Source organism: Fusarium falciforme, chromosome 2 (genome assembly GCF_026873545.1).
Source record: "Fusarium falciforme chromosome 2, complete sequence".
Taxonomy (NCBI): domain Eukaryota; kingdom Fungi; phylum Ascomycota; class Sordariomycetes; order Hypocreales; family Nectriaceae; genus Fusarium; species Fusarium falciforme.
Window position 1 is genome coordinate 3,212,750 of NC_070545.1, and position 22,560 is coordinate 3,235,309.

At 53.9% G+C, this 22,560-nt stretch overlaps 9 protein-coding genes across 9 annotated transcripts; 5 read left to right on the forward strand and 4 right to left on the reverse strand.

Annotated features, from left to right (window-relative positions):
* Positions 1–48: 48 nt before the first annotated feature.
* Positions 49–2,504, forward strand: NCS54_00291700 (Tr-type G domain-containing protein; the record flags this gene model as incomplete). Its single annotated transcript, XM_053148504.1, has 4 exons — positions 49–340; positions 392–1,012; positions 1,062–1,250; positions 1,297–2,504. 4 exons carry the CDS (start codon positions 49–51, stop codon positions 2,502–2,504), a joined length of 2,310 nt encoding a protein of 769 aa, XP_053004479.1.
* Positions 2,505–2,831: 327 nt separating this feature from the next.
* NCS54_00291800 (Hypothetical protein) lies at positions 2,832–4,232 on the reverse strand (the record flags this gene model as incomplete). The annotated part of the gene is made up of 3 exons (XM_053148505.1): positions 2,832–2,972; positions 3,018–3,978; positions 4,027–4,232. The coding sequence occupies 3 exons, from the start codon at positions 4,230–4,232 to the stop codon at positions 2,832–2,834; spliced, it is 1,308 nt and encodes a 435-aa protein (XP_053004480.1).
* Positions 4,233–5,143: 911 nt separating this feature from the next.
* On the forward strand, positions 5,144–5,965 carry NCS54_00291900 (Hypothetical protein; the record flags this gene model as incomplete). Its single annotated transcript, XM_053148506.1, has 1 exon — positions 5,144–5,965. One exon carries the CDS (start codon positions 5,144–5,146, stop codon positions 5,963–5,965), a length of 822 nt encoding a protein of 273 aa, XP_053004481.1.
* A 1,055-nt stretch (positions 5,966–7,020) lies between these two features.
* On the forward strand, positions 7,021–9,199 carry NCS54_00292000 (Endoplasmic reticulum chaperone BiP; the record flags this gene model as incomplete). Its single annotated transcript, XM_053148507.1, has 5 exons — positions 7,021–7,155; positions 7,201–7,385; positions 7,434–7,674; positions 7,722–8,969; positions 9,017–9,199. 5 exons carry the CDS (start codon positions 7,021–7,023, stop codon positions 9,197–9,199), a joined length of 1,992 nt encoding a protein of 663 aa, XP_053004482.1.
* An 840-nt stretch (positions 9,200–10,039) lies between these two features.
* Positions 10,040–11,482, forward strand: NCS54_00292100 (Hypothetical protein; the record flags this gene model as incomplete). The annotated part of the gene is made up of 1 exon (XM_053148508.1): positions 10,040–11,482. The coding sequence occupies one exon, from the start codon at positions 10,040–10,042 to the stop codon at positions 11,480–11,482; it is 1,443 nt and encodes a 480-aa protein (XP_053004483.1).
* Positions 11,483–11,897: 415 nt separating this feature from the next.
* NCS54_00292200 (Hypothetical protein) lies at positions 11,898–13,150 on the forward strand (the record flags this gene model as incomplete). Its single annotated transcript, XM_053148509.1, has 4 exons — positions 11,898–12,279; positions 12,328–12,497; positions 12,543–12,983; positions 13,028–13,150. 4 exons carry the CDS (start codon positions 11,898–11,900, stop codon positions 13,148–13,150), a joined length of 1,116 nt encoding a protein of 371 aa, XP_053004484.1.
* A 57-nt stretch (positions 13,151–13,207) lies between these two features.
* NCS54_00292300 (Hypothetical protein) lies at positions 13,208–15,158 on the reverse strand (the record flags this gene model as incomplete). Its single annotated transcript, XM_053148510.1, has 4 exons — positions 13,208–13,534; positions 13,579–14,396; positions 14,445–14,821; positions 14,872–15,158. The coding sequence occupies 4 exons, from the start codon at positions 15,156–15,158 to the stop codon at positions 13,208–13,210; spliced, it is 1,809 nt and encodes a 602-aa protein (XP_053004485.1).
* Positions 15,159–16,364: 1,206 nt separating this feature from the next.
* On the reverse strand, positions 16,365–17,478 carry NCS54_00292400 (Nicotinamide-nucleotide adenylyltransferase; the record flags this gene model as incomplete). Its single annotated transcript, XM_053148511.1, has 7 exons — positions 16,365–16,488; positions 16,534–16,604; positions 16,650–17,059; positions 17,106–17,138; positions 17,194–17,241; positions 17,290–17,307; positions 17,355–17,478. 7 exons carry the CDS (start codon positions 17,476–17,478, stop codon positions 16,365–16,367), a joined length of 828 nt encoding a protein of 275 aa, XP_053004486.1.
* Positions 17,479–20,661: 3,183 nt separating this feature from the next.
* Positions 20,662–22,503, reverse strand: NCS54_00292500 (FAD-binding FR-type domain-containing protein; the record flags this gene model as incomplete). The annotated part of the gene is made up of 2 exons (XM_053148512.1): positions 20,662–21,734; positions 21,783–22,503. The coding sequence occupies 2 exons, from the start codon at positions 22,501–22,503 to the stop codon at positions 20,662–20,664; spliced, it is 1,794 nt and encodes a 597-aa protein (XP_053004487.1).
* Between the last annotated feature and the right edge of the window lie 57 nt (positions 22,504–22,560).

Below are 22,560 nucleotides of genomic sequence, written 5' to 3' on the forward strand. Positions count from 1 at the left end.
GCATCGCAACCAACAACAACACCAATCTGACTCGAACGACTCTACACAATGTCCCGCCATCGCATTGTCCACACGTTCAATGCGAACGACATCGTATCCGAATTCGACGGCGATGACTATGAAGAAGAAGAGGATGAGCTCAGCCCTGAGGATCGTCAGGCCATGGACAATGGAACTGCTGAAGTCCGCAGAGCGCTTGGAACCGAAGCAAACAAGGTCACCAAGGCTCAGATCGAGGAAGCCCTATGGCATTACTACTACGACGTTGACAAGTCAGTCACGTATCTGATGAAGACATTCATCGCCCCTGCACCAAAGCCTGCCAAGAAAGCCCCAGAAGGTATGTCTGCGTCTTTTTACACTTCACAGCACCTCTTAAGGATTGGAGCAGACCACGGGCGTCTGTCAAATGGATACATCTTGGGCACCGACACTCCACGAGCCAACCCAGTCCCTTCTTGGTATTTCGACGACATGCCATGGTGCAATGTACCCCAAGACCGCCAGACCATCTTCATCGAGCCGGATCGTCCTCGAGGCGGGTTGCTAGGAGGTGCCGAGGAGCCTCCAAAAATGTCAAAGCTTCAAGCTCTAGCAGCTGCCAGGAAACGAAAGAACGAAGAGAAGAAGGAACACGAGAGAGTGACCAAGGGTATCAAGACGCTCTCTCTTGCCGATCAGAAAGAAAATAAGCCACCACGACGTCAGGCTCTCAAACCACCTACTATCACTCCGGTCGAAAAGGCTGTGGAGCCTGAGCCTGAGCCTGTGCCCCAGCCTGAGCCAGAACCCGCCAAAGAAGACTTTTACAAGAAGCTTCTCGCCGAAATGCCAAGCATCCCTCCTCGGGCCCGCCCGTCTGCCTTTGCTCAGACACTCTGTGGATCTGCTCCGGCCAAACCCCAACAACCCGAATTCTTTCCAATGCCATACACACGCTCCCCCTTCTTCAACGCCAAAGCCTTCGCCGAGCCCAGTCCAGATCAGATTGTGCTTGCGGCTCAGGCGAAAGGTTCGAACTTTACAAGGACAAAGTAATGGGCTAATCTAATTCCATTCAGCGGGGAAGAAACCAGTCAAGGCTCCGGCTGCCAAGAAATCTCAAAAAGAGAAGGACGTTTCTGGGGTTGAAAAGGATGTTGCCGAGCTTAAAATTGTTGAGGCGGCACCACCCAAGAGTAAGGGGCTTGATGTACTCAAAGAGTTTGAAAATAGTGTCAACAAGAGGAGTATCAGTTTCGTCGTTGTTGGTAAGCTTCTCTCTACATACCTACATGAGCTCTCCTAACGATTCAGGCCACGTCGACGCTGGAAAGAGCACACTCATGGGCCGGCTATTACTGGAACTCAAGTTTGTTGAAAAGCACACAATAGATCGGTACCGAAAGCAAGCCGAAAAGTCTGGCAAACAGTCTTTTGCTCTTGCATGGGTCATGGACCAGAGAAGTGAGGAGCGAGAACGCGGCGTGACCATCGACATCGCCACGAACCACTTTGAGACGGAAAAAACAAACTTTACCATTCTCGACGCTCCAGGACACCGAGACTTTGTACCCAACATGATTGCTGGAGCCAGTCAAGCAGACTTTGCCATTCTAGTCATTGACGCAAACACCGGGGCTTACGAAAGGGGTTTGAAGGGGCAGACACGAGAGCATGTGTTGCTTCTACGGAGTCTGGGTGTTCAACGACTCGTCATTGCCATCAACAAGTTGGATATGGTTGGATGGTCACAGGAGCGATTTGATGAGATCACACAACAAGTCAGTGGCTTCTTGACTGGTCTCGGCTTCCAGAGCAAGAACGTCACCTTTGTTCCAATTTCTGGTCTCAACGGCGACAACCTCGTCCGTCGGACAGAAGACACAGCTGCATCTTGGTACACTGGGCCTACCTTGATTGATGCCCTCGAAGATTCGGAGCCCTCAACAACGCGAGCTCTCAAGAAACCTTTCCGAATGTCCATCTCTGAGGTGTTTCGATCTCAACTGGGCACGACAACGATTGCTGGACGCATCGACTCGGGCTCTATTCAAGTGGGCGATGCTCTTCTGGTTCAGCCAAGCGGAGAGGAGGCATACATCAAGTCCATCATGGTGGACTCGGACATGCAAGACTGGGCGGTTGCCGGACAAAGCGTCAGCATTGCCCTGACAAACATCGACCCCATTCACATTCGAGTAGGCGACATGCTCTGCCACACAGCAGACCCCATCAACTGCAGCGACACGTTTACCATGAAGGCCATGGCATTTGATCATCTCATGCCCATGCCTGTGGATCTCCACCGGGGGCGACTGCATTCAGCTGGCCAGATTGTGTCCATCACAGCAACCCTCGACAAGGCGAGCGGAGCAATCATCAAGAAGAAGCCCAGAGTTGTTCAGCCTGGTGGTGTTGCGCGAGTTGTCATCAAGCTGGCAGCAAAGGTTCCTCTCGAGCCAGGACAGAGAGTTGTGATACGGAGTGGAGGCGAGACAGTTGCGGCTGGACTATTAGAGTGATCCCAGTAGTTGAATCAAAGTCTGTCAATGTTCCATGCAATTCCTCCAGTGTTACACGTAAAGGCGAGAAGCACGAACGTTGAAGTGAGGTTATAAATGCATCTCAGTGCCAATACCAGCCTCCATCTCCTATCACTCCAACTCCTGGGCTGAGGTGTAAGTGGGGGGCAGTGATACAGTTGAGGGACATTGTTCTGGACTATCTACTCGTTCACATTAACTTTATCACAATAGAGACAAAACGAGAGTTTAAGAATACTAGAAATAAATTAAAGAAACGTGCTCATGTATAACTAATCGTACAGACATCCATTATTACGTCGACACTTAGTCGAGGAAGCCCTTCTTGCCATCACCATCAGCGTCCTTGAGAGGGTTCAATCGGTCAATCAGCGAAGGCTTGCGGGCAGTGGTGGTAGTGCCAGCGCTGGAGGTGTTATGCATGTCGACACCAGAGTCGGGTCGAGCCTGGGCATGTTAGTTTCATCATGTCAAGGTAGCCAGGGCACTTACGTGAGACTTGTTCAAAGGGTCGTTGCTTAGAGCACCAGTCTTGGTCTGGCTGTAGTCGGTACCGGCGGTGGTAGATCCGAAGCCAGTGCCAGCACCAATTCCTGTGGTGCCAGCTCCGACACCAGTGGAGGTGCCAGTGGACTTGGGGTGAGAAGCGAGACCACCAGTGGCAGTTCCAGCGGTAGCTCCTCCGGCAGTGGCAGCTCCAAGGCCACGGCTCTTGCGAGACTTGCCAAGGCCACGAGACTCCTCGTCACTAGAGCTGGCAGAGCTGGAGCTGGAGCCACGGCGGTCCTTGTGGCCAAGACCATGGCGGCTCTTGCGAGTAGCGGCTGCGCCAGCAGCGCCAACAGCAGCGCCACCAAGGACGCCCTCAGTGGTACGGCTCATTCCATGACCCTCCCGGCCAGAGTGAAGACCGGATCCCTCAGCGGTCTGACCAAGGCCAGCTCCCTCTCGACCGCGAGTAAGATTCTCTCCGTAGTTGTCACCGTGGCCGTGCAAGTGCATGCTCTTGTCGGCATCGAGCTGCTCTCTCTGCAGCTCCTTCCTGTAAGGCTTGGGGCAACCCTCAAACTCGGTCAACTTCTGAGCTGCCTTCTCAGCAAGTCCACCTCGTTCAGTGGTGAACTCGTCCAAGGTCTTAGTAGGGAGGACGGAAGTTCCATGATGCACGGCGGCAGCATGGTGAGTCTCATGAATAGGAATGGTGGTGTGGACGACATGAGGCTGAATGGTCTCCTTCTGGATGACAGGTTGAACATGTTCGTGGACATGGTGATGGATACGCTCACCAGTTACAACAGGAGCAGTGGTGGAAGAGTGAGTGGTGCTGTGAGTCTCGCTGGTGTCTCTGAACTTGGCAGCCTCTCGGTCGAGAGTGGCACGGGTCTCTTGCTCGTTACCATGATGGAAAGTCTTGTGCTCGACGGGGATGAGGTTGTGGTGGTGTTGCTCAGGACTGAAAATGTTAGTTCATGAGATTTCACTTATACAAAGTAGGACTTACAGAGTCTCCTTGTGAGTGATGGGCTGGATGGTTGTGTGATGGTGCTCCTGGTGAACCTCCTTATCGAGCGCAGTAGTCACGTTCTCATGTCGGTGAGGGCGGACATGCTCCTCGGTGACATGAGGCCGGACATCCTCATCGACAGTGGTCTTGTGCTTTCCATCGTTGGAGAGGAAGCTAGAGACGGCTTGCTTTGCCTTTTCCATTTTGAGTTTGTGTAAGTTAGGTGGTTGTGTTGGTGGTTATTGTGATAGTTGTGATGGTGATGGTGATGATGATGAGATGCAGCAATGGCAGAGGCACAGTCATGATTAAATAGCTGTGAGTATGCCTCCGAAGCACCCGCCTCTTCATCATGTCTAACATCATGGACGTCATCTCTGGAGGTTCAACCAAGGGCGGTTGGAAAGTCTTGTTGGAGTGTGGAGACGAAACCATGGAGAGCTCAAGCCGTCCATGTCATCCCGCGATCGTCATTCGATGGAGGCTTAAACCCCTTAGGCCCGATACACATGTCAACGTGCTTGTCGATATCATTGTGATCATTGTAGCTGAACGAGACACACTATGGCAGACATCGACGTCATGGTCCCTGGAATAAGGACCATGAGCTCCGAGAAAGCAACGAGTATGTCTCACCAGCCCGACTCGGCGGGTCAAGCTTCAATCAGCCTCAATCGACGAAAGGGACCGAGCTTGAAAATCATCTGCAACCGGAAGGGAGCCGCGAATAGCTTCGCCCGTAAAGGGACATGACGGCCAAGCAAACAGGAAATGATGTTCCAGTTGGTCCAGAGGCTGAGACTAGTCGGGACTGTGTGTTGTTTAGGCATGCGTTAGCGCCAGGTGGCTCTAGTGTAGAGCGTCATCGAGCAGCGGGATACGCAAAGTTCCGTCCTGATCCCCGTCGTCGATCCGTGCCATGGTCTGAGAATCGTGAAGAATGTCATCGGCGGTGAAATCGTCTTGATCGGGTCATGGCATCGAGTAGATGTCTTGATCACGGGATCGAGGAGTGAAGACGGGAAGGTGCATCCGGAGGAAGGAGTCATCGTGAGGCATCAAGACAAGACACGTCGACACTCCTCTCCCTCGCATCATCAATCGTTCAATTTCCATGGCAGAGCGTCTCAGAAGCATCAAGAAACGGGCATCTCGTCTCTTTCATAGAGGCCATGCACCAAATCTGTCAGAGGGAGCAATTCCTCCAAACAATGACAGCACCGCGGATGCCTCTGTGAAGCCTCGCCATCGGAAATCATTGAGTCTTTTGAGCAGAAAATCCAAGTCTGATCAGACGGAACCACCTCCACGCGATGACTTCCTAGCTCATCCAGCCGTCCACCCTCTGGCTGCTGATCCAGCTCCACGGACTCCCAGGCTGGAAAGGCCCAATCCCGGTTTGGACTTTGCACCACCTGTCGAGAACCGATCTCATCACAGCTCCAAGGCTAGCGATGCTTCATCCCGTCTAGCTGCGCAGCAGACCGATCGAGAGAGGAGGCTTAGTCACTCGGCAGACCCAGAAGATCTCCATGGCCGACTATCGCGGCTAGCAATTACTCAAGAGACGGATCCTCATACTACAAGGCATTTGCTCCAGGATTCCGACATGACCCAAGAAGCGCAGTACGAGCTTGTAAACGACCAGGTTCTTGCAGCCACCAACGGCGAAGCAGGTTTCCGTCTGCAAAACACGGTCGACATTGACCATACAGTCCACCCACGAACCCCAGTCGTCCACGAACAGATCAAGCCTCATGTTCACACCATTTACGAGCCAAAGCGTACACGCTCCATCCATCACCACGAGCACAGGACATATATCCAACCAATCGCTGACCCGGATCCCACGATCCTGCCTGAGCAGCACTGGCTCCAGACTGAGACCGGCGAAATGTACAGGATCCCAGATGGACTTGGAAGGAAGCTGATGTAAAACGGTGGCGTTTCAGTTAGATACAAGCAAGCGAGTGGCATTTACAATGGAGATAGTCTACAATACAAGCTTCTTGGCTTTAACATTAACGGTTTCCTGTCATGCTCTAGGGTAACGCCCAACTACGCCTGGGCACTATCTTGTAAATGCTACGGTGGCCTATCAGAAATGACAACTCATGCACGGCATGCTGCAGGGGATTCCTAGCATCTCGCACAAACGGCAACACCTGACAAATGTATTAATCAATTGGCTGGGTCTTGGAGCTGACACCTGGCAATATTAAGGACGTCGAGATCCTCCTGGTCTGTTCTGCTTGTCCAAAAGGACACTTTCGGTAGCTAGGCTCCGAGCCCCACCGCTCTGGAATATTCTACTAGGTGGTTGAAGAGGACACTTTGCGATAGAATTGACGCCTTCTAAGAGGCGAAATTGGGCATCACATTGCCTCAATTGTCAGACCAGGACCTAACCAAGGCAGCGCTTACATGAGTCACAATCACCACGTACGCGATAGAAGACGATAGAATGCCTAGTGCCTTTGTTGCAACTGTTTGAAGCCCTCAGTGGTGGCGTTTTGCGCGGTGGCCAACCCCTGCCTCTGGAGTAAAGCCGCCGGAGGTGTGTGTCAGGGGTCACAGCCTTGCCCAGCAGACACTGTCCCCGGCTTTCACAAGAAGTCGCTTACAGCCAATAGCTCCGCGTCTCGGTACATGAAATGGCGGCAATGCACAGTGCACCACCCCCCCGGCGTCTCCACAGCCCGTGGACGGGACCCCTGTCACGTGGGGCCGCGGATGATGTGAAATCTGGCCTCTTGTGCAATCTGGACACCTTAACTTTTTTTTGGGGCACCAGAGTTCATAAGTTGTCGGCTTTCCCACTCAATCCCGCTTCTTTCCAACACCATCACCAAGATACCCTTTCACCTCCATACCAAGTGATCGCAGGGCTGTCTGTCGACTTGAGCCTTTGCTTTGCATTCCGGTTCATACTTGTTCTTTCCTTTTCCCATCCCGTCTTGGTTGCGACGACAAGCAGCTACACAGAGCATCATGGCTCGCTCAAGGAGCTCAATGGCCCTTGGCCTGGGACTCCTTTGTTGGATCGCCCTCCTCTTCTCTCCTCTGGCCTTTGTGCAGACTGCTCAGGCTGACGAGATTGACAACTACGGAACCGTTATTGGCATTGTACGTTGCTCTGGCTAACTCTTTGCGACCCCGCTAACCCGTCAGGATCTGGGAACCACATACAGCTGTGTCGGTGTGATGCAGAAGGGCAAGGTCGAGATTCTCGTCAACGATCAGGGTAACCGAATCACTCCCTCATACGTCGCCTTTACCGAGGACGAGCGTCTCGTCGGTGACGCCGCCAAGAACCAGGCCGCCGCTAACCCCACCAACACCATCTACGACATCAAGTATGTTCCTCGACCCAATTACAATCCAAACAGCTGCTAACTGTTTAGGCGTCTTATCGGCCGCAAGTTCAGCGAGAAGGAGCTCCAGAACGATCTCAAGCACTTCCCCTACAAGGTCATCAACAAGGATGACCGACCCGTCGTTCAGGTCCAGGTCGATGGTGCCAAGAAGCAGTTCACTCCCGAGGAGATTTCTGCCATGGTCCTTGGCAAGATGAAGGAGACCGCCGAGGGCTACCTGGGCAAGAAGGTCACCCACGCCGTCGTCACTGTTCCCGCCTACTTCAACGTGAGTATTTTCACTCTGGTGCTCAGTAATAAGCTAACAGCTCCCAGGACAACCAGCGACAGGCCACCAAGGACGCCGGTGTCATTGCCGGTCTCAACGTCCTCCGAATCGTCAACGAGCCCACCGCCGCCGCCATCGCCTACGGTCTGGACAAGACTGACGGTGAGCGCCAGATCATTGTCTACGATCTTGGTGGTGGTACCTTCGATGTCTCTCTCCTGTCCATCGACGACGGCATCTTCGAGGTCCTGGCCACCGCTGGTGACACCCATCTTGGTGGTGAGGATTTCGACCAGCGTGTCATCAACTACTTCGCCAAGAGCTACAACAAGAAGAACAACGTCGACATCACCAAGGACCTCAAGGCCATGGGCAAGCTCAAGCGTGAGGCCGAGAAGGCCAAGCGTACCCTTTCTTCTCAGCTCAGCACTCGCATTGAGATCGAGGCCTTCTTCGAGGGCAACGACTTCTCCGAGACCCTGACCCGCGCCAAGTTCGAGGAGCTCAACATTGACCTCTTCAAGAAGACCATGAAGCCTGTTGAGCAGGTTCTCAAGGACGCCAAGCTCAAGAAGACCGACGTTGATGACATCGTCCTCGTTGGTGGTTCTACCCGTATCCCCAAGGTTCAGCAGCTCATCGAGGAGTACTTCGGTGGCAAGAAGGCCTCCAAGGGTATCAACCCCGATGAGGCTGTCGCTTTCGGCGCCGCTGTCCAGGCTGGTGTTCTTTCTGGCGAGGAGGGTACTTCCGGTGTCGTCCTCATGGACGTCAACCCCCTGACCCTCGGTATTGAGACCACCGGCGGAGTCATGACCAAGCTGATTCCCCGCAACACTGCCATCCCCACCCGCAAGAGCCAGATCTTCTCTACTGCCGCTGATAACCAGCCCGTCGTCCTGATCCAGGTCTACGAGGGTGAGCGATCTCTTACCAAGGATAACAACATCCTCGGCAAGTTCGAGCTTACCGGCATCCCTCCCGCTCCCCGTGGCGTTCCCCAGATCGAGGTTTCTTTCGAGCTCGACGCCAACGGTATCCTCAAGGTCTCTGCTCACGACAAGGGCACTGGCAAGCAGGAGTCCATCACCATCACCAACGACAAGGGCCGTCTGACCCAGGAGGAGATTGAGCGCATGGTCGCCGAGGCTGAGAAGTACGCCGAGGAGGACAAGGCCACCCGTGAGCGCATCGAGGCCCGAAACGGCCTTGAGAACTACGCCTTCTCTCTCAAGAACCAGCTCGCCGATGAGGAGGGTCTTGGTGGCAAGATTGACGAGGAGGACAAGGAGACTGTAAGTGACCCTGACTTTCCCACAAGACCACACGCTAACTTGCCCAGATCCTCGACGCTGTCAAGGAGACTACTGAGTGGCTCGAGGAGCACGGCGCTGACGCCACCGCCGAGGACTTTGAGGAGCAGAAGGAGAAGCTGTCCAACGTCGCCTACCCCATCACCTCCAAGATGTACCAGGGTGCTGGTGGCGAGCAGCAGGAGGACTCTTCCTTCCACGATGAGCTTTAAATGCATAGACAGGTTAGGGAAAAGAACGTAATTGCTCATTTTGATTGCTCATTTCGGTGTTTGGGTGGTGATGGGTGCGCAGGAAGTAAAGTAGATAGCGCAATGCCTTGATTTGACCACACCACACCTTTGACCTGTTGCCGTGAGTTATAGTGATGTCTGGTTTGTTGTTTCGTGTGAAAGACCCTGTCTGCAAGTCGAAGGCCTGAGTGCTAAGCCCTGTGCCCTTGTATATCGACCAGTCAATAACTCTATATCGAGTGGACAATACGACATGCCTAACGGTCAGTGCGGCCCATTGACCATCCATAGACTAGGTATCCAGTTAGTTGTCGACTAGTCTATTGGACATGTGGAGTCGGTAGTTCCTATGCTGCTGCTCCTAGTTAATATGTCAACGAGTTGTCAACGTGCCCAATACCCATGCCGAGCCAACACAAGTTGGTGTTGGCGTTTGTTCCCATGCTGTCAATATTAGAGACTCTAGGTTGATCCGTTTATGGCATATTGCTGCCGCCCAGGCCTTTTCCTCGTTTGGGAGTTAGAGGTTCACTGACAGCTGGTGACGGCCGGCAACTGGCCGCCAGTGCTGGTGCGGCCCAGCAACACCGAGAAACTCATGATGTCTTGCAGCTGCCACCAGCTGGCAGAATTCAGGCATGCTGCACTATATCTTGCTCGCTTTTCTCTCTCCTCTCCTCCTCCTCTTCTTCTCTCATCATCTCCTGTGCTCAGCAGAATCGTGCTCGGCACAATCAATCCTTTGCACTTTCATCTTCACTCTGCGCTTTCATCGCACAACCTCACCACACACACGCAAGCCCCCTTCACCCACTCACCATGACTGCTCCGGGTTCCGACTTTCTCGACTCCCTGAGCCACCTGTTCAGCGAGGCTGGATCTGGAGGCCGTGACGGGAAGATCGAGTTTGCGCATCTCCGTGCCACTCTCATCAAGTTTGTCTCCGCCTGCAGCCGCATGACTGCCGCCAAAGCGCGTGCGAGCCACAACCTCAAGTTCATCGATGGCAGCGAGCCACAGACCCTCTTGGCGCTGCCCCCAGGCAAGCTCCGCATCGACGACAAGATGCGCGCCGAGCTCGAAGCCACTACCACCGGAGACGAGTTTATCGAGATCCTCCGCGACCTGATCACCAAGCAGGTTTCTCCCCGCCGAAGCCCCCGAGGCCACAAGAACACTAGCCCAGTGCAAACCCCTCCCGGTAGCCCCAAGAGCAAGGCCCAGCAGCGTGCCGAGGCCGCCCAGAAGAACAAGAAGAAGACGGTTCGAATCAAGTTGCGACGCAGCGGAGAGCGACCGGACACTGATGAAAAGGCACAGAAGACTCAGACTCAGACCCAGGCCAAGCAGACCGAAACTGCCAAAGAATCGCGCCCCATCATCAGCCAGGAGGCCCTCGCTCGGCTTGTCCCCAAGCTTGCTCAGCTCTCTTCCAAGCCTGCTGAGCTCGTTCCCAAGCCTGCTCAGCCCGTTCCCAAGTCTGTTCAGTCCGTCCTCAAGCATGTTCAGCCCGCTCCCAAGCCTGCCCCCAAGCCTGCTCCTGCCCACAACCTGCCGGGTCCTATGGATGTCGATGCCAACGATGATGACGACTCCAGCGAGGGGTTTGCTTCGAGCGAAAGTTCCGACACCTCTAGCTCCGAGGACCAGTCCATCACCTACTCCGACAACGGAGACACCCAGATGGGGGATGCCGTTATCCCCAAGGTTGAAGAGGCCGCGAATGCATGGCCCGCTCAGCGCCGACCTCACATCAGCGAGGTGACTGCCGCCGCTGCCCAGTGTAACGCAGGAGAATGGGAGTCGTTCAAGCCCCAGTTGCTTGACATGCTGGCCCGAATCGAAGCGGACCCTACCGAAGAAGAAATCGAAGCCGCCTTGAAGCGCCTCGAACAGGCAGTCGTCAAGACCAAGGCAGAGCGCCAGTTCATCCCCGACCGAACCTGGCAGAAGTACCACACCAAGCTCGTCAAGGATGCCAAGAAGGGTTGGTTCGAGAAGAACTGGGACGACAGAATCTGGAGAATCGGCAAGATCTGCTACCTCAAGGAAGAAGAGGCCGTCATGGTTGACCGTAACTGGGACCGCCTCCGCGCTGCCGCCAAGGTGTGCGCCATCCTCACCGACATGACCGCGCCTCCCCAGGAGCCCAACAAGAGCGCCTCTATCGACAAGTGGCTGGCCGAGAAGCTCGATAGCATCACCTTCCTCAAGAAGGCCCTCGACTGCCGGGAGCATTACTCGGCCATCTGCGGTTTTTGAGGGATTGAGAGAAGTGATTGGACTGGAAGACGAAGTCGATGGAACGAGGTTCAAAAAGGTGAATGGAAGCCATGACGATGGGATTGACGATGTGACTCAGGACAGTGGGACTCGGAATAATGGAACATTTGCTTCGAGGAAATGAGGACGTGTGTAGATACCCTGTACAATTAACATCATGAATCATTTTGAAACTTTTCATGAAGTTGATGTCATGTGAGGTTGTGGGTGTTGACTTCCATTGTGGTGGAGTGGTAGGTACTCACGTGACTTCGCGTGCTAACTTTGCGACGCGAAGGGCAGTCGCGTCAGCCCATGACGACATTGACTGCTCTTTGTTTGATAAGCCATCTCGACATTGGACGTTGATCTTTCGACAAGCCCTCAATAGTTATTTTGTATTTCATTCGCTGCAATGCCTCCCAAGCGCTCTGCTGAGGCAGTTCGCCGAAGCTCCCGACGCACCTCCAACAAAAGCCAGTACTTTGAGGCCAGCGAGACGGAAGAAAGCGATCCGCCCCCGAAGAAGAGACGTGGAAGGCCTCCCAAGAAGCAGGCCAAGAGGGAACCATCAGAGGACGTCTATGAAGAGGAGCCGGTGCAGGAACCCGAAGAGGAGAACGATGAGGATGATGACGACGAAGATGACGAAGATGCTCCCCCAAAAGTCACCATCATCCCCCTGGAGAAGCTGAGGGATACGAATGGAGTGGACTATGAGGACTTCAAGGTACACAAGAACACACTGCTATTCTTACGCGACTTGAAGGCAAACAACAAAAGGCCGTGGTTAAAGTGTGAGTACAACAAACCGCTCAGATCAAAGACATGACTGACTTGCATAGCGCATGATGGAGAGTACAGGCGAGCACTGAAGGACTGGAACTCCTTTGTCGAGCGCACATCGGAATCCATCATTGATGCTGACGAGACTATCCCCGAACTCCCGGTTAAGGACCTCACGTTTCGCATCCATAGGGATATCCGCTTCAGCAAGGATCCAACACCCTACAAGGTCCGAAGACCCCGACTCTTTGTGATCTAAGCTTACAGATCGCAGCCTCACTTCTCCGCCGCATGGTCCCGTACTGGTCGCAAGGGCCCATACGCCTGCTACTACATCCACTGCGAGCCGAAAAAGTCCTTCATCGGCGGCGGCCTGTGGTGTCCGGACGCCGGACAGATTCAGAAGCTCCGCGCCAGCATCGACGAGCGGCCGAACCGATGGCGTCGAGTCCTCAACGATCAAGACTTGAAGCGGGTTTTCCTGCCCAAGGCTGCGTCAAAGAGTGACCCAGAGTCTGCGTTGCTGGCGTTTGCTGAGAAGAACAAGTCGAATGCGCTCAAGACGAAGCCAAAAGGCTTTGTTGCTGAGCACCGTGATATTGAACTGTTGAAGCTGAGAAACTTTACTATTGGGACGCAGATCGATGATGATATCTTCTATGCCGACGACGCACAGGAGAAGATTAGTGAAATTATCCGTCCGATGGTTGGATATGTGAGTTGTCCTATCTGATGGAAGCCAGCAGCTAACAGCGTCAGATTACCTTTTTGAATAGCATCGTCATGCCGGATCCGGGTGCCGACGACGATAGTGACGACGATGGCGATGATGATGGCGATGACGGCGAAGACAACGGCAGCGATGGTAGTGACAGTGAATGATACTCTGGTTGTACAACGGCTATTTTATTAAGCCTATATAATTGACATTTCTATAGTCTAGCACATATCGAACAAGGCCACGCTGGGATCGTGGTCGCTAACCTCGCCCGCCTTGTCCTGCCAAGTGTTGATGTGCAGATGCTCATACTTGACACCGTGGCGCAGCTCCTTGCTGATAAACATGTGGTCAAGCGCCTGGCAGTTGGAGTCAAACAGATATGTGTAGCGCTCAGTCTCAGGGACCTTGGCAGCATCGTCAAGGTCAACGAGGCCAGACTGCTTGACAAAGGTTCGGATTGGCGCAACCTGGGCGAACTCGTTAAAGTCACCAGCAGCAATGATATGCGCCTTGCGGTCCTTCTCGAGGATCTGGGCAATAAAGTCCTGCAAATGTTAGCCAAATCCAAAGCATAGACATTTCAACTTACAGCAGTGACTTGGGCTTGCTGTGTGCGCTTCTCAACGCCCTTGTTGACAGGAGTACGGGGGTCGCCGTGGATCGAAGTCGAACCACCCTTGCTGCCAAAGTGCACGTTGACGGTGAAGAAGGGCTTCTGGGTTCCCTTGACAGGCTTCCACATGGCAACAAGGGGCTTGCGGCTGTCGTCCCAAGCAGCGTTCGCGGGATCAATGCGGCCAGGGTTATACTTGAGGGTAGGGCCGTCGAGCACTTCGTTGGCAGCATCGGAAGCTCCAGCGTTGGGCTTAACGAGCTCGACAACGTCCGGTCGGTATAAGAATGCTGTGCGGATATTGCCACCAGGCTGACCACCGTCCTTGTTGTTCACGGGATCTACCTCAGTCCAGGCATACTCGATACCGCTGGCTGCCTCAATGCCATCGGCCAGGGCCGCCAGTGTCAGGTTGGCGGAAACAACACCGTCGTTGGTGGCACCCGAGTTGTCCTGAACCTCCTGCAGGAAGATCAAGTCAGGAGTGCGCAACTTGTTGACGATCTGCTCAACAACAAGAGGGAGGTGAGTCGACTGGGGGTTAAGGTTCTCAGTGTTGTAGTCGGCGACAGAGATACCCTTGCAAGAGCCCTTGCTGGTGAAGCTAACGGCAGGGTGCTCGGCGTCGGAGCGCTTCTGGGGCTTGGTGGCAGTCAGAGGAAGAATGCGATAGAAGCCAAAGGCGTAGGTGACAACGCCGGTGATTTCTCCGATATAGTCGCCAAGCTTGGTGTCGTCGGCATTCTTGGTACCATCAAGGGGCGAGCCGATGGTGATGGCCTCGGGGTTGGCATCTACATGGTCAGTTCTGCATCCATTTTTATAGTCGTTATCTCACATACCACGGTCAAGCATGGTCAGACCGCCATGGCGGTTCAAGCCAGAGACCTTCCAGTCACCCCTGACCCAGAAATCACCATAGTTGTTGGGTCGGCTGATGGCATAGGCGCCCCGAACGGTGACGAGCTCACCCGAGAGGCTCTCCCAAAAGTCCAGACCGTAGGTGTTGGGCTGCAGCTTGGGGTTCACCTCGGAAATGCGGCTCTCAGCATTGGGCACGCCAAAGATATCACCATCATCCAGCTTGGAAAAGTGCTTCCGCGGAGGCTGAGGCGTGTCCTTACCAATGACCTTGGGCTTGAACTCGTTGTCGGACGACTTAACGACAATGTTTCGAGGAGAGGTGATTTCCGTGAGGTAGATGTAGTCATTGTTGGACCTGGCTTCGTGTTAGCAACACTACACTACCTTGCAACGCAAAAGTCTTACCTGTACTCCTCAACGAGGCCATCGAGAGTCACAATGTCTCCGACGGCAACCTTGCTAACAGCCGTCCTGCCAAAGACGTACAAGCCCTCGGATGTGACAGAGCTGCGGTCAGGCTTGATGGATCGCAGGTAGAAGCCCGAGCTACCAACAGCCGTGACGAGACCCTCGACATCGGTGACATTCTTCCCATTGTACGACGAAAGGTACTGGTTGCCATTGATCTCAGCAATGGTCAAGGCGGCGGCCAATGGCCCGAAAAGGGAAGTGAGAAGGTACTGGAGCTTCATGATTCGGGTTCACAGCTGCGGTGCCGCTGAGTCGACATGATGGTTATCTGCTGGGCGACGTAGGTATTTGTACGACGCGCTGCAATCATGACGACGGGCCCTGTCGAGAATCAGTGCAACGGCAAAACATCCCAAACCGTCACCGAGCGCCGAGCGCAAAGAGTCTATCCCCATCATCAACCTTCTTCCCAGGGACCTCGGACCCGCCTTATCGCGTCCTATCGATCTGCGGTGCCCTGGCACGTTTCCCCATGCACAGCCTCCCATGGGCCAGTCAGCGACCAGACGGACAAGGGCGCCTTGCCCGTTTTCGCAGGTCGTCCTGTATCTCATGGAATCGGGATCTTTTGATGTCTTGGTCGGGCGACCATGATAAAAGATGCAACCTGACTATCCTCTATTGGTCGAGTCATTGGTGGCATTTTGCCCTCGTGCGCGGTTACCTCAGGAGTGAGCTTCGCAAACAGAAGGAGCAATCCGAAGCTATAGCTAGCTGCAAGTCTTGGCACTCAACATGGCTTCATCATTCGTGCAATCCTTGATGAAAGGGGTTTCCCCCCAGCCAATGGCATGTGATGATTGGCACTGGCGGACATAGGCGGTATGCTATCTGCTTGGACCAGTCAACAGCTTTCCAAGCAGCTCAGAGAACATCTATATCTAGCCCGGCACCCGCCGTCCTCCTTCTATCTTGCATGGCACAGGGCGAGGGCAGTCTTTGACGAGCAACCTCACCTCTATCACCCGTGTCGCTGTATGTCAAATGGGAGGAGTGAGTAGCCTGCGAGGCAGAGCAGGGACTAAAGATTGGGACATGTCCCATCTTGATGCCTCGATTCAGGAGAAATTAACTCCGCTCAATAGTGCGCTATCCAATCGCTGACTCGACCGACGCTTGTTGCTCCTCAGAGCGGCGCGATAGGAAGATGAAAATTCCACCTCCCAGAGTCAACCACTCTAGATCCCCAAACTTGGCGCATCCAGTACTCATTTGTACCCAAAAGGATGGACACCTCTAAAGAAGACGCCGATTCCAACTCCAACTCAAACAAAACTCCTAGGAATAGCCAATCTGAGTTGCGCCTCGGCTCTAGTGTCTGGATCCAGCTGATTCGTGAGCTGATTCGTGATTGCTGATGGTTCGCTTATCCGGTAGCGGTTCAGCATGACGCTGTAGTCTATGTTGTCGTTCTATTCGAAAAGGATTCAGCCGGTGCTTGGACCAGCTATCGCCTTCTTGTCGGCCTTGTCCTTGCCCTTGGCGTCAGGATTGTCGAGGTCGCGGTACAGGTTGTGTTCGTAAATGTAGCTGATGACCTCGTCGGGAATTCTATCTTGGTCAGAATTGTCGACCATTTCACGAATCATGACTTACAGGTAATCAATGCTCATATCGCGCTTAAGGAGCAGTCGGACCTTGGTGCTGCTAATATCGTTTGTAACAACCTGCTCATGTTAGCGGGGTGACAGTTACACAAGAGCACAACATACCTGGCGGATGATATGGATATTGTGTTCCCACTGCTTGAGGTTTGCCAGGGCCGAGTCAATTTCAGTACCGGAACGCTCCAGAGCAAAGACGCCGTAGTTGCTAAGAATATGGTCGAGGTCGCGCTCGCCCCAGACGCCTGGAGTTGACATGGTCTGGATCAGGTCCAGGCCTGCCAGGAGGACGATTCGCGCACGCTTTCGTGTTCCGTCGCTGCATTCAATGCCACCCATGACCTCGTTGATCTCGTAATCGAAATGGTCGAGCACTCGGGCAGTAGGGATATAAGTCGGACTCTCGGCTTCCCATGGGTCCACCATCAACCACTTGGACGAGTTCTCAGTAGCAAGCCTACACATTTCGATACGGTGGTGTGCTGGGGCCAGTCCTTTCTTGACGTATGCATCGGACACTATCGACGTCAGCACAAGTAGCTATGGGTGTGCCGTGTAACTTACCAGGACTCAGAACTCCTGCGACAACCTCGAATCCTGCTTAAGTTAGTAATCCGAAGCAACCTGAAACTAGGATATCAGAATAACACACCCTCATTCCGAGCATGGTCTCTAGCCATGGGGAACATTCTCAAGTGCACTGCAAACAATTAGTCGATGGTCCGATTTCCAGGTCAGAAACTCGTACGAAAAGTAATTGGCGAAACTACAACTGTCAGCTAAATGCGCATCGGAGACAATCGGGGGTCATACATGAGCCACATGCGACAAGGACCAACGGTTGTGCGCGAGGATCGCACATGCGCTGGAGTCGATGCGCAGGGAAGACATATCCCTCGGGGGTATGCTCCTTGACGAAAGAATAGTCGCTGGTCATCTTGGCGGTCTGTGATGCTGTGGCCCGAGTTTGCGAATCGTGCAGGAGGGGTTCGCGGCCGGCGCCGATAGTTGGCAGCGGACTTGAGCGAGGGACGGTAGGGTCGGTTCAAGCCAATCCCTCCTTGTGAGGACCAAGAAAATCCAAATAGTTGCGCCTATCAAGTCGCTGGGCTGGCAAGTTGTGTCGAGACCGCAAGGCTGGCGTTGCGTCGAGATGGCGAATGGTTGACAACCAGATAGACGGGTGGCCAAATACCAGGTCCGTGAGTATCGAACCCGGAAGAGTGGTTCCAAGACGAGTTGAGATGTCGCTTAGCGCGCAATATAAGCTGCCGGGCTTGTGTGGCGAGTAAGATACAATGTCAGGTTGTGAGGGGATTTCGCTGAGCTTGGTCCAAAGTGTGAGCAAAAGAGAGATGTAAGAGTAAAGAACAAAGTTGGGAAGAAGGTTTGTTTCCGGACTTCTAGGAGAATCAATCGCCCTGGATCCAGGCAGGCAGGATGGTGGGTGGGTGGGCGTCCACGGGCGCCCAGAGCCTTATTAAGAAACAGTGGGGCGGACTATCCAGTGAAGGTACGGAACCGAAGGTACCTTCCAGCCTGTGGTAGGTCAGTTTCAGGCCGCTAAGGCGACATCGCCCCCAGTCTCGAGGTCTTGATCCTGCCATTCTCCATCCACATCCACACGCACCAACACGCGAAAGTCGAGGCCTTTCATGCACCAAACGCACGCCATCAGCCGCCATCTTCACTGCAGGAAAGAGGCTTTCGACTGCCAGTTTGGTACCTGTCACTACCTCTACAGGCTGCCTACCCACTGCCAGCCCCTAGTAATGGGCTCCATGTCGACCAAAAACATGCCCAAAAGAGCACCTTGTCCTGGTCGACGACGTAGTGATTCCTGGTCAATTCGGCGCAACTCTCAATACTCAACCGAAACCCTCACGTTGACTCCCACGTTGACTCCTCGTGGCGGGGAATGACGACGGCGATCTAAGCCCCTCCACCGAACCCGGGTCGAGGGAACGCAACAACGCAACCCCAGGTCTTGAGCTCACCCCAGCGCTTTACCACTGGCTAGTTCGTGCCGTTAGCGAACGACGGCTTTCAATGGCTTTGCAACTCTAGCCAGAGGTGCGTGATCAGCTCCTGGCAGCTCGGTGAGACATGCTTCAGTGCGGTGCCTACGGACAATGTACCGATATCTCGACTGGGGTCACCTGCCTGAGTGGCTCTGCGGACAATAACACACAACCCGCGTGGCACACCAACGGCAACCACCCACGTCTTCTAGCCAGGGCCAAGGCCGTCAACCTCTTGGCTGCTTCAGAGCTGCGGCCAGAGAGAATGGATCGCCTCAGCCCGTGTTGATCTGGCTCGGGTGGATCTCGGACAGCTCTTGGTCGCCAGAGCACCCAAACCGGATAGAATGGCTCACGACACGGCTTGGTCAGCGAGTCAACGATTGTCCGCACCAACTTCGGGCAATCGGTAATTGCATCTTGGCTCCGCGGGAAACCCGTTTCCTACTCTAGGCACAAAATGCGGGGGCGATATTCCAGGCTATCTTTGATCCATGGATGCATTACACAAATCATTTACGCCAACAGGGAGCCGAGTTGCCTGCGTTCTTTTCTACCTAATTGTGCAGCATAACAACGCCAACAGACAGCGATAAATCTCGCAAGAGCAGAGCAAACCTTTTCTCGAGCCTCACTTGTCCCCACGCAATCCTTGATCCCCACGAGCAGCCCCAACCTTCTCCACCCTTCTAACGGTTTGTTACCAACGCGTGACGAAAAAATGCATCGTATCCAACACAAGCGATGTGGTCTTTGTTCCGGGGGAATCATATCATGATCACCTAAGAAAGCCAATGCCTTACGTACAGGCTGGTGCATTGTTCCAAAAAGGGGAACTTTGAAGAATGGGAATCCACCAGGAGGCCGCCTAATCACGAGTTTCAGGCACAAAGCCCGCCAGGCTCCCGCAGAACCCTGAGTTGATCTATCTCTGACAGTTCCGCCATAGTTTCAGTCCGTCATCCAACCGGGTGGTTCACGGTTACAGAACAGCCCAGACGATTCGCTCCTATTCCTTGTGAAAGTTTCATTCAGCCTATTTGACACGGTTCAAGACTGAGAGACGAGTCTCGGACTAAGCGAACCAATTGATTCTCAACTAGGGCTACAACGGAGGTCCACCCGGCGAAATGTCGTCTTTCGCTATTCTGTCACGATATGCTATTGGATTCCGCCAAGGTGACTGGTGAGAAGTACGGGTCTGGCCAGAAACCGCAATTCTTGCCGCCGACAACGGACCCAGCTTGCGACCTCGGCGCGAGCTATCCTGTTTCTGAATTCAAATTTTCTTGAAAGGATTTTACTCCCCAACAAGGAGTCATAGCGGAGAATGATTACAAGTGTCGAGCATTGGGTATAACAATGGATGTTGGCAACTTGGGTTGTGCGCTGCATATGCTGATTTCAGCGTCGTGCATGTTTCTATTACTGACTGATTCAGCTCAACACCAGTCACTACCTATTCTAGTACCGCTCCCCACACGAGTATTTCTCCATCAGGGTTCAAGGCGATTCCCGTCCCTTGGAACCTGCATCCTCCTTGGAATCGCCACACCCAACCTCCTTGGACTGACGAACGAGAGTGCAGCCCATCGATCTCCAGGTTGACTCCACGCGGAGAAGGTCAGATTGCGGATCCGCAACCTCGGGCGCGGGGGAGTGGGACTTGGAGTTCACTCTGTCCGTACCTCCCGAGCGTTTGCGGGGAAGGGCAGATGATGGAATGGATTGATGGTTGCTAAGTCCAAGAGGAGTCAGATCGAGTGTAGCTGGCCGTGCCAGGTGCTTCGTGGCCAGCTGTTCTGGTGGTGGGCGGCGATTACAACCTCGAGGCCAAATCCACGCCTCATCCCACGACCCCAGACTTGGCCCGGTACTGGACGACTCCCCACATTCAAGAGAAACGTCAAGGACGTTGTGATGGCGTTAGCTCCCCTTACACCGGGGACTAGCGCGAACCTCCCTCCGGCCGGGCGGGCCATCACAGGGATGGGATGGGATTGCGATGGCGTCGAGTCTGGGGACAAGGCGTGAGGACTGGGTGAGGTTACTGGTAGGTTGTCCGACGTGGATGTACATTCAATTTGGCTGGGTGTTTCTCAATACCCAAAGTCTTCCCACACAACCTTCTCCCCCTGAAGCCACTCTTCGAGTGCTGACAAAAGGGCCGGTCCAGTACACAAAAAGAAACGTGCATCCTGTCCCTTGAGCTGTTCGGCATCGGCCTTGCTCATTCGTCGCTCGTCCACCTCTGCGCCAGCCCGCTTTACCTGATCAAGAAGTTCCATGTTCCCCGGCTGGCCCGTGATGAAAAGCTTGGTCACGTTTGCGAGATCTGGAATCTTGGAGAAGGTGTCGACTGCGAGGGGCAAGTCCTCGAAGCGGAGACTCCAGAAGAGTTGGAGAGGGATGCCTCTTTCGAGAACTGCTGGTGCTTGTGCAAGCAGGGGGGTTATTCCCACGCCAGCAGCAATGAAGATTGACTTTGAAGCTTGAGGCGTCAGAGGGATACGGAAGCCCTCTTCGCCGCCAAAGCCCACGACTGGAATTTCCAACGGCACGCGGAGATTGTGCCTCCACAGAAAGCCAGTCACTGGGCCATGCTTCCGGGCTGTGATTTGGATCTCCTTCCTGTCAGGGGGGCTCGATACGGTAAAGGTCCGTATATAATCGTCGTTGATGCTTTGAGGGTCGTGATCGGCCATGTGGCTGTAACCACCTGACACTTCGGATTCAAAGTTGAGTGTGATGTATTGCCCAGAGTGCCAGCTTGGTATCGGCTCCTCTGAAGACAGCTCAAAGGTGAATCGGTTGATGGATGGTGTGAGGACCTCACGCTTGGTCAAGCTTGCAGATATTGTCTTCAGAGAGCTGGCTGAGATGTGCGAGTCGTGCTCGGACAGGAGATGGCGAACAGGTGGGTTATATGGTGAATATTGGCCCAGAGACCCGCGAAAGGGGAGCCCGGACTTGACAAACTTGGCACCTGTGACGGATATCTTGACGGCGAGGTGGGTTCTTGCGAGGAGAGACGACGCCTCATCGCCGACCAGCACTGAAGCCTTTCCCGTGAGGTAAAGGACGTCTGCAGTGTCAAAGTCGGGGATCGCAATGCCCACCAAGGGATTAACCTTGAAGTTTCCCAGGGTTTGGTATAGTCTGTTTCCAGAGACTGACTTGTTAGCTGTGTCATTTTGAGAGAGAGGATTCGGAGGCTTACATTCTGGGTAAATCAACTCGAGCTCATCCGGCTCATTCTTGATCACCCTGATGAAACCAGGGCTTCCACCGCGATGATTTGTGTCCATAGTCTCTCCGTTGGTACTCGACAAGAAAAGCATATCCGCAGAAGCAATCAAATTTAACGCCTCCTTCGGCAGCTGCAGTGTTTCCGATACAAGTTCCGGCTCCATCTCATTCAAGACGACATCCTTCTTGTTGAGATACTTGGGACAGTTGCCCAAGCTCTCGGTGACAGCCATGGCCATCTGGACTGCCTTGCCGCCGTCCACTGTAGCACCGGCAATCATGTTGCCAGCCAGTTTCACGCGGTCTCTTGTCTCGAGGTCAATTGCCAGTCCAGCCATTCCTTTGCCTTGGCCGTCATTCGGCTTGTTGATGGCACCTTGCTGTATGCCATCTTCATCAATTCCATCCCAGAAAGCCTTAAAAACCGGATCGTTCTTGGTATCGACAGCACTGTTGAATGCCAGTACATTCTCGGCAACCGGTCTTGCGAATCCACGCTCACCGCCCCAGATTGTCGTCCATGGTTGGCCGTCTTTGTCGAGGGTTCCCAGGGCGACAAGAGAAGACTGCATCACTCTCATCCCGTAACGCATGGGCAGACCCGGAATCGTAGGGTTGCCCTGTCGCGGGACTTTGAGAAGCTGGTGCATAGCACGCTCGCCTGGGTGGAAATCAGAAACTGCGGAGGGCATGATGATGGTTAATACACATGAAGGCTTGAAGGATGAAGATCAAGTCGACGAGAGACC